The 15286-nt window shown below is 41.6% G+C and overlaps 3 protein-coding genes across 3 annotated transcripts; all 3 read right to left on the bottom strand.

Moving 5' to 3' along the window:
* Nucleotides 1–345: 345 nt before the first annotated feature.
* On the bottom strand, nucleotides 346–1024 carry LOC148102788 (hydroxyacyl-thioester dehydratase type 2, mitochondrial-like). Its single transcript, XM_087840887.1, has one exon. The coding sequence runs from the start codon at nucleotides 1022–1024 to the stop codon at nucleotides 548–550; it is 477 nt and encodes a 158-aa protein (XP_087697013.1). The 3' UTR covers nucleotides 346–547.
* On the bottom strand, nucleotides 972–5481 carry rpp14 (ribonuclease P/MRP 14 subunit). The gene is made up of 6 exons (XM_006782982.3): nucleotides 5371–5481; nucleotides 4704–4856; nucleotides 4535–4619; nucleotides 3006–3082; nucleotides 2772–2850; nucleotides 972–1108 (listed from the first exon to the last, which is right to left on the bottom strand). The coding sequence occupies exons 2-6, from the start codon at nucleotides 4793–4795 to the stop codon at nucleotides 1052–1054; spliced, it is 390 nt and encodes a 129-aa protein (XP_006783045.1). The 5' UTR covers nucleotides 4796–4856; nucleotides 5371–5481; the 3' UTR covers nucleotides 972–1051.
* A 793-nt stretch (nucleotides 5482–6274) lies between these two features.
* Nucleotides 6275–14036, bottom strand: LOC102776537 (monoacylglycerol lipase abhd6-A-like). Its single transcript, XM_006782983.3, has 9 exons — nucleotides 13890–14036; nucleotides 11781–11911; nucleotides 10033–10192; nucleotides 9633–9746; nucleotides 9316–9448; nucleotides 9075–9232; nucleotides 8176–8230; nucleotides 7389–7489; nucleotides 6275–6912 (listed from the first exon to the last, which is right to left on the bottom strand). The coding sequence occupies exons 2-9, from the start codon at nucleotides 11897–11899 to the stop codon at nucleotides 6733–6735; spliced, it is 1020 nt and encodes a 339-aa protein (XP_006783046.2). The 5' UTR covers nucleotides 11900–11911; nucleotides 13890–14036; the 3' UTR covers nucleotides 6275–6732.
* Between the last annotated feature and the right edge of the window lie 1250 nt (nucleotides 14037–15286).

Below are 15286 nucleotides of genomic sequence, written 5' to 3'. Positions count from 1 at the left end.
TCTAGGCTTCAGTTCTCAATGCTAACAGGGTATACCTAATGAAGTGGCCGCATAAGGTTCACTTGACTGAACAGTTCTCCAGCTTCACTTTGCAGTGCTCAAAAAGTGTTGTTTCACATGATTAATCATTAAATGTGATGACTACCCCAGCCAATCATGAAACATGGAAATATTAACACATGTCATTATGTTAAGTAAACATAATAAAAAAAACCTCACCCTTACAATCAGCTGAAGGAAATGAGCCAGTAAAAAGAAAAATAGAAGGATCACAGTATGATGGAAGGAAAGAAAGTCGTGTGTGTGTGATGTGAGTGAACAGGTGGGTATAACAACACAAGCAGGTTTGAAAAATTCAAAGACAAATTTATTATTTTATCTCCACACAAAAGATTTCAAAACAATAAACAAAGCATAGCTGGAAACAAATATTAGATGCTCTGCCTATAAACACGTTTTTCTTGCTTTGAGCAATAAACAATAATAAAGTTCCTCGTGTACAAAATACTATTTCGAGGAGACAGTGAGCGGTGACCACCTCCTCCTCTCACTCCTTCTGCTGCTGCTCCTCAGGCAACATCACCATCACCTCACCCTCCATCACCACTTTATCCTTAACAGAGCACGTCACAGCAATGAAGGCGAACGACATCTTAATCTTGCGGACTTCGGCTTCAGCCAGCACCTCCTCTCCAACGTAGAGCGGTGCCGGGAAGCGGATCTCCTGGTACAAGAAGATGCAGCCTCGACCCGGCATCCTGGTGCCAAGCACGGCGGAGATCAGGCCATTGATGAGGACGCCGTGCACGATAGGTGTCTCAAACGAAGTGGTGCTGGCGTACGCCGGATCCAGGTGGAGGGGGTTGGTGTCACCTGTCAGCTCAGCGAACGCCTCCACGTCACGGGAGGAGAACGCTTTGGTGAGGGAAGCTCGCTGGCCAATGTGGAGTGGCCGGCTGAGGTGAGGAGCCGCTGCGATGGAAGACAGCGGTTTATTAAAGACTCGCCTATACAGGAAACTCATTGCGGAAAAAAGAAAGCTCCTCCGGCCTCAGTCGAGGTGTAGATCCCGACTGTTTCCCGTCAGTGCCAAGAGGAACGGAGACACCTGAACACAGCACAGAGCAACAGAAAGATGGTCTTTATAATGTCTTGGATTAAATATTCCTCAAACACAAATGATGCAACATTACTGCAACATTCCTTAAATTAAATGAAACCTAACTGAAACCTTTGCAAAATGCACAACTCAAAAATCATCCATATGAGGCTTGGTCACGATTTTCAGGCTTTAAATGACAAAAATGTTATTATTTCATGGTTGGAAGCTTGTTTCTATAACAAAAACAAAACAAAAATATTTTTTGCCAATCATAAGTCAAAATTTTGGAGTTTTAATCTCAAAACTTTAACTTTACTGGAAGTTTGGCTCATTTTTACAGGAGTTTTAGTTAGTAAGTCAAAATTCTGAGATAATAATCCAAAGTTTTGACCTACAGATGGAACAAAATGATCGTTTTCCATAATGAGACAGCGATCTGAACTGTGGTGCATGCATCTGTGAGCCCGTACAGAGCAACTCGAGAAACAGGATGTTTCTTTTAGCCACACCAACACAATCTTTGCTCACAACTGAAACTTAATTCCACACAGGAAAATCCAGCATCAATTGCAGAAGCACCAGCACAAGAGGCTATAGTGCCAAGACATCTAAAAAGAGTGGCCTTGCTGATACGGTCCACGAGACGCTCTTAAGGGGAGATCAGCAATTCTAAATGAGTCCCTTTCTGAAACTTCTGAAACAACGTCCTCTTTAAGTCAACCATGATGTTGCATGCCTCCCAGTCTCTTTCTCATGGTGGCGAACGCCGCTATGATTGCAGCCTTGCTATTGTGCGTCACATGAATCCCTACTGATCACCTTATCTATTGTATACAAATTTCATCTAACAACAGCAGCTACAAAAAGAACAGTTACATATTTATTTGGCACTAATCTGTTTAAAACAGTAAAAAAATACAGTTTCATCCTCTTTAAACCTCATAGTGCAGACTTAAAGCAACTTCTTCATTACTTCATTTTAAATCCACAGCAGCAGTGTCCAGAAAAGCAAAATGAACAAGAGCAAAAAAGCTCACGTATCACCTGTAGAGATTAAAGCTGATGCACAGGAACTTTCCTCTTCAGCTCAGGAGTGCAAATACAGAACAGCGTTCTGCACAATAAAGCTCAAACATATGTGTAATGCTTCCACACGGACGTAATTTTTTTGTGCCTGGCGGCAGAGATAATCGCCTCAGAGGTAATGTGGTTCGAGAGGGGCGGTAAGGTATTCACAGCTGATAGTCTCAAGGTCGACACAGAGCTTTGATGCTTGGCACAAAAAAACCCCAAAAACACACGAGACCCAGCCATCAGAAACTCTGTGGAAGGTGACTGATCGGTTGTTCACGGGCTTGTGGCTCAGAAGCTGAAAATCAGTGAAGAACTTCACTTTGTTCACCCTCATTTGCAAACAAGAGACTATCCTACAGGTGTGTACATTACAGCATGTTATACTAGCACAAGAGAGGATGATGTGCATCAAATTAGCAGCTTTAATGACGACAATCTGGAGGAAAAAATGTTAAGATTTTCAGCAAGTTTGGTAGAACTCTGATTTATTTGTCATCACGCGTCACAATTCTTTAGTCTATTAACTTTTCTAGGAGTGGATCACCTCTGAGAAAATTCTTATTATGAGAGAAGAGCGGGGATCAAGTCTGCTGACCTGCAGGACTCTGAAGGCACAGGCCTTGTTCTGGTAGGAGCCGAGAAGAGTCAGGGAGCTCCACAGCTTCACCAAACTTCTGCAAACACACACAATAAAAGAAGAAAATGATACCAACAAGTGGTGGTTAGTCTGGTTCAGTTTCAGCTGTCCCACGTGCTTTCAAAATGCTGCCTGAGTAAACCCCAACACCCCACCCCGCCCCGCCCCCTTTCTCTCATGGCCGGTGGTCACCTGCTGTAAACGCGGAGGAGAGCGGTCAGGGTGTCCTCATCGTACTTCAGGACGTCAAAGTTTACCGCTGCTCCCACCTGAGGAGTGAAAACAAAGTAAGAAAAGCAAAACTGGATCCCTCCACACTACGCATGAATTAGGACCCTGGATTCAGATAGTTTGGACTATCCAGAACATCTTCCTTTCCTTTTCATCTGCTTCAATCTCACCTTCCACATTCAGCATCTTCCTCCTCTGCACACGTCCAAACCACCTCAGCCTTGTATCTAACTTTTGCTCTAAACTGAGCCTGAGCTGTCCCTCTGATCCGCACTCATTTCTAATCCCACCCATTCTGGTCAATCCCAATAAAAATCTTAACATATTCTGCTCTACCTTCATTTTTTTTTTTTTAATAATTAGTGCAGTTTCACTCATGTACTTTTCATGTATTCTGTCTTGCTTCCACTGACTTCCATTCCTCTTCTCTCCAGCACATACCTCCACCTGCTCCCTACTCTCACTAGAGATCACAATTTCATCTGTGATCATCTTAGTACATGGAGACCCCTGGCTGACCTCATCTGTCAGTTTGACATTTACGTGAAGATACATTATCACAAAAAACCCCAAAAACAAACAATCTGATCTGATCCAGATCACCACAAACAAACAGTCACTTCAAAGCTGGGACGAGCCCCACATCTGGTAGAATACACAATATTACCAGAAGTATTCACTCACCTGCCTTCACACGCTTATGAACTTGAGTGACATACCATTCTCGATCCATAGAGTTTAATATGACATCAGCCCACCCTGTGCAGGTATAACAGCTTCAACTCTTCCGGGAAAGCTTTCCGCAAGGCTTACAAGTATGTGTTTGTAGTGGGGTGTTATACAAGTAGTGGTGTACTTTACAGCACTCCATCCGATGCTTTGCTTGGCCTGGATGCAGCTGCTTGGCTACGGACACCCATTTCATGAAGCTCTCTACGGACTGTTCTTTGATCTAATCTGAAGGCCACATGAATTTTAGAGGTGTGTAGAGATTGACTCTGCAGAAAGTCGGCAAACTCTGCACACTAGGGCATAGAGATAACATCTGCTGAGCCCACTCTGTGATTTTACATAGAATACCATTTCGTGCTGAGTTAGCGTTGTTCACGCTCGCTTCCACTTTGTTAATACCTCTAACAGTCGACTGTGGAATATTCCTTAGAGAAGAAATTTTACAAGTGGACTCGTTGCACAGGTGGCATCATATTAAGGCATCACACTGGAATTCACTGAGCTCCTGAGAGTGACCCATTCTTTCACAAATGTTTGTAGAAGCAGTCTGTATGCCTGGGTGCTTGATTGTATACACCTGTGGCCAAGACAGTTACTGGAACAACTGAATTCATTGATTTGAATGGGCGAGTGAATACTTGGTGTATTTAATGCAAATTAATCTTCACATTATACAAAGGTTCTGAAACTCAGGAGAATAAAACAAGTAAAACAAACACAGAAGCTCCTTATCTCCTCGCTGGTCTTCATGGTCTCACCTCTCCATACAGAGACTTCAGGCCTGTGATGATGAAGTACTTCAGTTCAACCGCACTTAGTCTGGTTGACTCATCCTCCAGCACACTAAAGACACAGAGGAAAAAATAAAGTGTGTGTGTACAAATATCAGCACAACATCAAACTCTAAAAACACGATGAGGAACTTACAGGCGGACCTTCAGGTAGTGGTACGGTGAGGCGTTTTTCAACACGACCCGTTGGTAGACAGATGCTTCTTCCTTCTCCTCCACCTGTTTCATTCTATCAGAGCATCAGTGGCTCAGCCTCTGTCTGATGAAGAGCAGCAGGTGGATCAGCTGACTATAAAAAAAATCAAAACAGTGGCGCTTACAGAGAATACCTGTACTAAAGCAGGAACCGTGTGCGTTACACTTTATTTTGCACAAGCTTGTGAGGGCCTGTCAGTGTGCACTATCAAAGACTTGTAGCAGCAGGTGTTTAAAGCATTTTGTAAATATTCTAGTTACGGGCTGGACCTTTGGACAGCAGCTTTGGGTAACAAAACTGCTACATTTACACAAAAGCAAACAACAAAGACAAACAGGAACACCTCAAAGGAAACCTGATAAGCTCTAAAATATTACGTTTTGGGAAGCCCGGAGATCTGACAGTGAAACGTCAATAAAACACGAGGAAAACTCCGTACAGCCTTTAAAACCCGAAGCTGAAAGCGGCTAACCCTGGACAAGGTGAACCCGTTAGCTTCAGCTAAGTTATTGTAGCTGCTAGCTGATACTGTTATCGACTCCGCACACAGAAATGAACGTTTTTAATTTGTTCTGAAGTTTAATAAAAGCAGAAGCACTTCACTCACCAGCTGCTAAAACGTGGAGGACACACAGCGTGCCGAGAAGTCCTCAGTCCCAGAGAAACGTCTTTCACCAAGGGGGAAGGGGACCCCAGCAGCGCATGCGCAACCAGCTTTCGCAAAGACGCGGAAAACTGCAAGATGGGTCACTCTTCGCCACGAGACGGCTTATTTTGTCTTGTACGTTGAAAACCTGATATGGAAGCTTGTTTCTGCCACTGCCACAAAAAACATACAACAGTACTAACTCACTAACTCTGACAAAATAATTTAAAATTAATTTGTGAATTTTTGAGTTATTGAATCAACATTTTGAGGTAATAATTCAAATGTTTGTCTAATGGATGACAAATTAATTATAAATTTATTTATTTATTTTAATTTCAGGTTGTATTTGACAGGACTTGATTCGTCGCCCTCACAATGTCAAAATAACATTTACAACTTGTGTAACCCTAACCCTAACCTTTCAGTGGTGCTTTTAAATAGCATATAGCATATTAAACTTCACAGCTTGAGCTTACATCATTCATCTTCTTCGGCTACACACATCCTGTTTTGATCTTGAGTGGGCCAGACCAGTGAAGCCCCTCTTGCGTGTGTAAGTGTAAAAAGAAGTTTAACTACATATTCAGTCCCAGCTGAACTGCTACTTTACTGCAATACATTGCGCAAAGTAGTTCTCTCTACTTTTTTCATCTTATTTCTTTTTTAAATCATGTTACTTTTAGTATTTTAATCATGTTTCATCTCTTCAAACACATTTCATTGTAATGCTGACCCTGTACTAACAACATGTGACAAATAAATCTGCAGGGCCTCGTGGGCAGTGACTACTTCCTGTGCATCTTGAATAAATTACTTGATGTGTTATGTCTTCCAAAATGACAGGATTTTTCAACCAACAATCTTAAACACACAAAATCTTTTAATTCCACCATTTTTCAAACTTTATATATTAAAGTTAATAGCTAAAGGATACAAATCACATATCAACAGTAAATGTTTCATTGTAAATTCAGTCTGATGTGTTTTTGTGATGTTAATTATGCAGTCAGTCCACTGCATAGTTCACAAACAGCTGTAAACAGAAGACTACAATGCAGTTTTCTGAAAGTGAAACGTGAAAACGAGGACTGATACCATGACATTAAACTCTAAAGATTATGGATATCAGCTGCCTGCAGGGCAGTGAGTAAGAGTCATACAGATGAAAACATCAGGAATATCTTAAAGTAATACTTTTGTGCGTTTGTTCAGAGTTTTTTTTTTTACAGACATAAACGTTGATGTAGAAATCTCATCATCCTTCTCCTCTCCTTCATCATCATGAGGTCAGGGGTCAGCGTACAGTTCAAAGGTTTTTCTTCAAGAAACTTTCTTTACGTTGCCATCTCTGACTGCCTGCTCAGACAGGAAGTCCGTGATGAGTTTGGCGGCTTTTCTCGGTCGCTCCAGAGCCACAGAGTGACCACAACTGTCCAACACCGTCACCTGGCAGTGAGGCAGCGCCCCCTGCAGCACAGCGGCGCCCGAAACGTCCAGCACCTGAGAGTTCAGACAAGTGTGTCACAGCTCTGTGTGACGCTGCAGCACGGCTGTACTGACACACTGAAATATCCCAACACCACATGACGCAGATTTACAGATATTCAGGCTATGTTGTCAATTCGTATAGACTTCCATATTAAAATGAACTTCGAACTTTACAGCATTAAAAGGCATATTTACAGCCTGGTAGAAATTGTTTTTTATTTCAACAGTACAATTTAATTTCTATCTTATTAATATGGATACTGTTAAAGTTTAAACTTCTCTCAACAGTGATTCGATAATTTAAATATGAAGGACGTAGTGAGCACAAGTAGATGAGGAGGGCCACTTGGCAGTTCTGATGACCGGCACCCCTAATTTTTTTTTTTTTTTTTTTAAAGAAGCAGTACATCCTACCTGCAAAGGGTGGAAAATTGGGGCTGAGACATTGTTTTCTAATCATCATCACTGCTGTGGGGTTGTTAATTTACCTGGTCTTCCTTCCCCCAGATAACCTGCAGGGGCACTGTGATCAGATGCATGTTTTCTTGTAGCGAGTGGCGAGACTTCTCCCCAACAATCTCCATGAACACTACACACACACACACACGCACACACACGCACGCACACGCACGCACGCACACGCACGCACGCACACGCACGCACGCACACGCACGCACGCACACGCGCACACACAGGCACACACAGGCACACACAGGCACACACAGGCAATGAGATACTAAAGGGAAAATGTTTACTGCAGAGTAGAAGTAGACACAATCTGCTTATCTCCCTGCTTCACTGTCTTTATACAAGTGAGTCATATCAAAAGTGCTTTCCTTCACTAATTAATTTATCTGAAATGTCAAATAGAAAATAATGAAAAAAGGCAGGAGGCAAAGGGTCAGATCAAATCCCTCAGTAATCTGTGACTGTTGATGGAGCACTGCTTGAACTCAATTCACTTCAATTCAGTTTAATATATATATAGCCCCAAATCACAACAGCCGTCGCTTCAAGGTGCTTTATATTGTAAGGTAGAGACCCTACATTATTATAGAGATGCAAGCATCTCTGCAAGCAACCCCAGTAATCATATGACCACCTTTGAGCAACGACTTGGTGATGGTGGGAAGGAAAAACTCCCTTTTAACAGGAAAAAACCACCAGCAGAACCAGGCTCAGGGAAGTGTGGCCGTCTGCTGTGACCGGCTGGGGATGAGGGGAGGAGGACGGGACAAAGAGAAGAAAAGAGCAGGTGATGGTGAGCGGACTGACCTTCTTTGTAGAAATCATTGTTTGGGATCCTGTTGGCAAGGAGACCGCTCAGCACCTAACAACACACATGCACACAAATGCAAATAAATAAAAAGAAAGAAAGAAAAGCAACAGCAGTACTGGCAGTGTGACTGAGAGCAGGTATATTGTTACAAGCCTTAAATGCAAAGTGACCCAGAAGTGTGTGTGTGATGGTTGAATTCTGTAAATACTAAAGCAAGCTGGAGCATCTTTTGTGGAAGGAAAGGAGGTTCAGAGGAACAAACTATCATACTCTCTAGGATGCTACTCTCTGCACTCATATGCGCCTTTTGTAAAGTTATGATGTCTTTTGTGAAGCACTTTGCAATGTGGGTTTATGAAACTGCTCCATAAATAAAGATATTCCCGTATCAATGTTAAAAGTGAAGTAAGGGTTGCATTATAACTCAGTTCATTGCAGATCTTTCTGTGTGCAGTCTGCATGTTTTTCCTGTCCTGCTTTTCCAGCTTCCTCTAGCAGTCCAAAGATATGCATGTGAGGTTAAGTGATTCTAAACTGGCTGTAGATGTGAGGTAGATAAAATGCTTAAAGTGCAAATAAAATAACGCGGATGACAGTCTGCAGGATGAATTTGGAAGAGGAAGCTATTAAACATAAGACAGCCACTGAGAACAGGGTGAAGTATTGTAGTTAAACTTTGGTAAATTTTAGCTTCACCACAGCAAACCTTAAAACCTACAGTCACATTGTTTAAATATTTCAATGTGATTTCTCCTAAATCCTTACAAATTCTCCTTCACATCTTTCCTTGTTTTAATGACGTGCTGATACAATGGATCATGCGGATAAGGAAACTTGTGAAGGAAGTCATTTCTACAAAGAATCTGAACTGCGCCCATGCAGCTCAGCCCTGTACCTGTCGGGGGAGTTTTGGGGGGGTGTTACAACAGAGTCTCAGCATGTCCTCGAGCTCCTGAATGGTGGTGGGGACGAGCGGGATCGACTCATCCTTCTCACCCATCTCCAGCTCCCTCAGGCGACTGATGAACTCCGAGTCTGTCGGGTAAACCAGGCCTGGTTGGGAGAGAAGAGGAGGAAGAGGAATTATGCAAACCTGATCATCATCAGCAAACGTAAGGTACGTCTGCTGAGTTTACCTGCCGGGCAAACCAAGGTGACACTGGATAGGTGGGCGGGGTAAGTGGCAGCGTACACCCCTGCAACGTTGCCACCCATTGACGTGCCGACCAGGTGGAAGGGTCTTTTATCAAGACCGATACTCTGCACAAACTACACAGGAAGAAAAACAGAGAGGTGAGTTTTGAAACAGGGCAGTAGCTCAGTGCTTCTGCTGTGGTCCAAACCTGGAAGCCTCGCTTTGATTACAAGAATAACCTCCCCTTGAAAGATATCCCAGTGGTTTTTCCAAACTTATAAGTGTGCAAGTGTCACACACACACAAATTTGTACAGACCTGGTGGATTCGTTCAACCTGACCACGGATGCTGTAATCCTCTGGACCGGTGCGACTTGTCCCCTTGTGTCCCGGCATGTCCACACACACCACATGTTGGTTTCTAGGGAGGAACTGGAGGAGAAAGCAAACACACCAGAGGCTCACTTACATACACTTCATGACAGAAAGGCTGGAGAATCAACAGTCAAATCTGACAAAATCTGCTTCAACAGTTATAGATTTTTGCCCAAAGGTAAGATTTTACAAAGGGGACAGCTTCCACGTCTCCACGCACAATTCACCAACCCTGTGTTTCCAGATTTACACACAGCTGAGCTGACGTTCCTTTTTTAGCAGTGAAAATGCCACTGTCACAAACATGTACATCTGATGTTTTGATTTATTTTCGTGTAAAAACCTTGACAACAGGTAGCCACATATCCTTGGTGGCAGAGAAGCCGTGGAGCAGCAGCAGTGATGGTGTTGCGCCTCCTGGTGCCCCGCGTGTGGAATAACAGAAGTGGTAATTCCCACTGTGAGAGAAGCGGACAACCAATCCGAGCCTGCGGCGCCAATACCTGCAGAGATTTACAGGTGAGCCGTTATAAACTCTCATGTTCTGGATGTTCAGTGAACCCTGAGGATTAAACATGAGGCGATCCATCCACTAACATTATGAAATAAATCATGTGATTGTGTAGTCTTTAAAAACAAGATCACTGTTTCTGAATGTTCTCTGACTCTGATCATCACTTAATTTTAGATTCAGTTCAACATCCTGCAGCTGCACATGGTTTCATATGAAAAGGGTCATTATGCAGTCAAAACTGGTGTGAGATTACATTAATGGGAAAATCCCCCCACAAAATAAAAGCACATTAGAAAATTAAAGGTTTATCATGAAAAGATGATGTCCTGTAGAAATCATTTTATAACTGCTGTTATGAAAATAAGAGGGGTGCTCTGCCACTTATTTCCACAGTTTATTCATGTGATTGTTTAATAATTTATTGTGCAACACTTTGGATATTCAAATCAACCACAAAAGCAGCTTCATTACTCAACATAAACATAATGAGGTGAATTTCTTTTACCCTTACAACAGTCAGGGTTAAAAAATAAAAACAAAATAAAAATAGACATCAGGAACGGTCCCTGAAATCTGGGACCAAAATGATCTCGACAGATAAAAATAATCTTCTACACAGTCACAGATTCACTGTTAATTCTTTGTACATGTTTTTCTTCTTCTATTACATGTCAGTGAGTCAGCACTTTGTGTGTGTGTGTGTGTGTGTGTGTGTGTGTGTGTGTGTGTAAGACAGAGTGAAGCAACATCAGTAATCCAGTAATCAGCCAGCATGTAGTTTTTTTTCACAGCTTAGTCTAAAGTTCAGAAGGAAAGGTCACTGCTTTGGCTCTTTCACAATAAAAGCATTTTTGAAGCTGTATTGGAACACAGGAACTACATTATTTTCATTCAAATGTAACGCGTGTCCAGTTTGTCTGTTTGTTGCTGCTGAAGACTTTATCTGGTGGGTTTACTAACTTTGAAGAAAATTGCTTGGAGTAACATTTATTAGATTTATTTTCATAAAAAATAAGAAAAATGGAAAACCACTGTACAAAAGTGCAAAAGTCCTGAGCCACCAAGTCTTTTTCCTGTTTCCTTATCTTAAGAATGGCTTCTTGGCAGCCACCCTTCACTGACACCATTTCTAATGAAATTTCAGTGAACAGTAAAGGGATCAGCCGAAGGGTCAGATGACTCTTATGGTCCTTTGTCAGGTCTTTGCTGGATTTTCCTATTTCTTAAGGACATGACTCAGATACTGCTACGGTTTATCAGCTGTAATTTTTCAGACCTGTAATTTCTTTATTTTTCCCTCATGAAAAGCAGCCAATGTCCAAAGAAAAGGTTTGGAAGACCTCCAGAAGGCTGGACACCTACTGATGATGACCACTTAAAAAAAATCACAACAAAGTCTGGCTGCTTGGAAGCAAAACATGAGAAATAAGGAATGACTCGAGACTTTTGCCGAGTACTGTAGGTGGAAAATCTTTTCCATTACTTCTGCTATAATCCAGTGGTGTGCCTAAACCAAACAGATACAAGTCTAACCCGCCTGTTTGTTCTCTGTGTGTATGTCCTCTCTGTGCCTTTACCAGTTGTACGCCTTGAGGAGCGCTCCAGGCCAGAACAGGAAGGAGGTGACGAAAGCGAGCACGGGCACAACCAGGACACCTCCTGCCAGCATTATCATTTTGGCCACATTCAGCTCCATCGTTGCAGACTCCTTTAAAAAAAAAAAAAAAACAGATCACAAACTGCACTATCTGCTCAGCAACTGTAGATAATCAAGCAGAACCTGAATAATTTATTAGTCCCAGACGAAACTGTGTCCTCACAGTTGCTCCAAGACAGTAAGAAGAGTAACTATTAGTGTTATACTGTATAATAATAATAGATACAGACGCTGAGTACTGCATCCAGAGTACTGAAGTGACAAAAGTCCAGTTAAATCACTCAGTCTTGCCTCAGTCAATGATACATATAGCTGTAAACAAACATATAGTCAGGGAAATGTGCTGGCTTATTTATGCCTTCACTCCAAAAAAAGACAAAGCCTAACTTAAGCTGATAAATAAAAAATATTCCCATAGTTTTCCAACCTTATGGCATCACTTTTTTTTACTTTTAGTGTAAAAGATCCATTTTTCCACTGCAGAAAGCGAAGGTGGGAAAAGATAACACACACAAACTGGTTTAACGAACTTTTTGGTTCTTGTTGTTTGAACCTGAGCTGAGCTGAGCTGAGCTGAACCTAAAGCTGTGGCGGTATCAGCATGCATTTTTATAGTTAGACTTTAAGCTACAGACTTTACTCCAGATGTCTCCCCTGACACAATCCAGCCCATTTATCCAAGTTTAAGATGAGGACTATGGCTAGACTTGCTCATGAGGGTGTGTTTGTATCTCTTTCTGGTATCGATTGGGGGCTCTCTCACACAAAAGGTGAATGTGTTAACCACAATTATTTCTTATATTTAAGGAGTACTGGTACAAAAACAGTGTTGGCCTCTGTGGATGATTTCCTCTGTACTGATGTGGTGATTTATTTTCTTAAATAAACCAGTAAGGCTTAAGGTTTGGGGAGTGGCTGCTTTGACTGACAGGTTTCAGCTGATCACTGTCAGCTAAGGCTTCCCCAACGTTTTTGTCCCTTTTTAAAGCATTTTAAGTATAATTACATTGCTTATAATAATAAAAGCTTGTAATAAATGAAATTCAACTCACTAAAAATATAATACAAACTTCTTGTAGGTTCCCTTTAAATTAATTTTAATTATACTTAAATGCTTTGAAAAAAACTGGATGAAAGAGAGCAGGCAGAGCTGAGTGTAAAATATGAACCCAAAACTCAGTAATAGGAGTTGCCTGCTCAACCCAGTGAGCTAAACCACCATCTTAGCTCTAATTTCTTTCTTTCTTTCTTTCTTTCTTTCTTATTTCTTAGCTCTAATTATCAGGCACCTGCGTCCGTGGCTTCCACAAAATATGTCATAAATGCAGCATTGAACCAGGCTTGTTGATAATGAGCACACAAGGTCAAATATGGCAACTTATGGTAACAGCAAATCGACACAGCAGTTGTAATAGTTAATGTCGAGGTATTGCTTCTGTCGTTCATATACAGTCTATGATTTTGACATGAAATCGCAATTAAGGCAAGTGCCACAAAATCAACAGGATACAACAGGATTACTTAACCCACTGAACAACGTCCAGTGCTGCAAGCCCAACCCAGAAAGACATTGAACCTTTGAAGCAGCTGCAAAGTTCACAGTTTCCGGAGAAAGCACCTGTAGGGGGGATATGCTTAAAAAATAAACTACTTCTACTCGTAATATACCGTAGTAATACACAGTAATCGGGATTTGGAGGTTTGCTTTGATGTAGAAATCAGACCAAGTAAAAAAGTGCATTTGTTAGGCGTTTTTTTTAAACCGGAAAATGAGTAAAACAAGTTTACATTGAGAAAAAAATGCGGAAGTTTCCTTTAACCGTAACGGTCACAGGCTTAAAGAGACAAACTTCTCTTTTTGAATATTTAGTTCACTGACGGTTTGATGATAGAACAGCAGATACAAAGGTTACATTAAAAACTCGTGTCCTTTTAACGTGCTGAAAACGTCACATCGGACATAACGCGGACACCTCAGGCTGAGTACTATAGCGGTTTATCTACACCTGCAGGGTCAGCGGCGCCCTACCTGTCAGGGTCCTCTTCGAGCTGTCAGTGCCGGCTGTCCTCCATTCAGTCCGCTGCTCTTCCTCCTCTTTTACCCAAATTACATAACAGCCTTTCATCCGCACTTAAAGGGAAACTGCTGAAGAAAAATGCTGTGCTGCATTCAGGTTCCGTCAGAAACAGAGGATGTGTGATGTGTGCGAGCACGTCCACAAGAGGGCGCCAACTTCTACAGGCAGCTCTTAGAGAACAGCACTGATGCTCCAGAATTTCTGTGGAAGTTAAAGCAATTTATATATTTATTTTCTTCAAATGAATGTTTCAGTTGATTTCTGTCCAGTGTTTTGTGGCTCGGAGGGCTGGCAGATCCCCAGTTTAAGACTGGGAGGAGACAAAAAGCCTCGGAGGGTTGCACAAGAAAGATAATTGGCTAAAAATCTGTGACCAACCAAATGTGCTGATGATCCTGCTGTGGTGAGAAAGGAGCAGCTGAAAAAAAAGCTTTTTTAAATAGTGGTTTGAACTGATTGGAGCTCAACTGGAAAAACACAATGTCAGGATTTAGCAACATATCTGTCACTGCTTGTGTGTAATGCTAGAAAACTTTCCCCTTCTTTCTTCTTTTGATCATCCAAGGGGTCTTGAACTTTTGCCGTTTTTTTTTTTTGGCCAAAAACCTCATTTAAAGGCTGCCAGTCTTCGCGCATCTGCTAAATTATACACTGAAAACCACTTTATAATAAAAGGAAAGAATATACTTAGGATCTAAATAAGAGGGTTTTAACAGTATGACAGTTGCTAATAATAATGAATTATAATAAAGCAGGAAGTAGTCTGTAATATTGTTTGAAATGTGAAAATAGCTGGAAAAGAGGGGAAAAGTTATAAACTTGTGATTATTTACAATAAAAAGACCTGCTGTCGTGATGAGATCGACTTCTGAGCCGCAGAGTCTTCAAGCCAGTTATTATCATCATTTGAACTTTGTATTAAGAAACACTTAACCTGCATTAACTATTTTTGAACCAATCAGCACACAAACACCAGCACTTTCAGTCAGTCATTTAAGTTTGTTGGTTACTGTGAGTGTGAAAAGATCATCAACTTTCTGAATGAACATCTTTTACATTCCTAACAAACTCAAGGAAGCTTTCAATGCTCAACAAACTGATTTTCAGCCATATTAGGGATAATCATGTTGTATAATCTGTGTAATCAGAGGCTGATATTACGCAAAGATGAGCTTTTCTCCCTGCTTACAATGCACACTATTAAAGGCCATAAAACTCTGCAGATCAAATAAATTGTCTCACTTTGGGGCTAAAAATATCCCAATCTGTTTTTTCTTTCATGGTTCAGGAAGCGGCTGTCAGACGGTCAGCTGGGTGATGTAACTGCCCGGGAACGTCAGTCCAGAAA

This window comes from Neolamprologus brichardi, chromosome 5 (genome assembly GCF_056152115.1).
Source record: "Neolamprologus brichardi isolate AB-2024 chromosome 5, ASM5615211v1, whole genome shotgun sequence".
Classification (NCBI taxonomy): domain Eukaryota; kingdom Metazoa; phylum Chordata; class Actinopteri; order Cichliformes; family Cichlidae; genus Neolamprologus; species Neolamprologus brichardi.
Note: the sequence above shows the minus strand (reverse complement) of the source record. Positions and strands in the feature narration are given on the sequence as shown.

Excerpts from the sequence above, each read along its gene's own strand:
- LOC148102788 (XM_087840887.1), bottom strand. The coding sequence starts at position 1,024 with ATGAGTTTCCTGTATAGGCGAGTCTTTAATAAACCGCTGTCTTCCATC.
- rpp14 (XM_006782982.3), bottom strand. The coding sequence starts at position 4,795 with ATGAAACAGGTGGAGGAGAAGGAAGAAGCATCTGTCTACCAACGGGTC. Across the intron at positions 4,620-4,703 it reads CACTACCTGAAGGTCCGCCT|TGTGCTGGAGGATGAGTCAA; the intron begins GTAAGTTCCTCA and ends CTGTGTCTTTAG. Across the intron at positions 2,851-3,005 it reads CTCCTCCGCGTTTACAGCAG|AAGTTTGGTGAAGCTGTGGA; the intron begins GTGACCACCGGC and ends GTGTGTTTGCAG.
- LOC102776537 (XM_006782983.3), bottom strand. The coding sequence starts at position 11,899 with ATGGAGCTGAATGTGGCCAAAATGATAATGCTGGCAGGAGGTGTCCTG. Across the intron at positions 9,233-9,315 it reads CACCTTGGTTTGCCCGGCAG|GCCTGGTTTACCCGACAGAC; the intron begins GTAAACTCAGCA and ends TCTCCCAACCAG. Across the intron at positions 8,231-9,074 it reads CCCCAAAACTCCCCCGACAG|GTGCTGAGCGGTCTCCTTGC; the intron begins GTACAGGGCTGA and ends GTGTGTTGTTAG.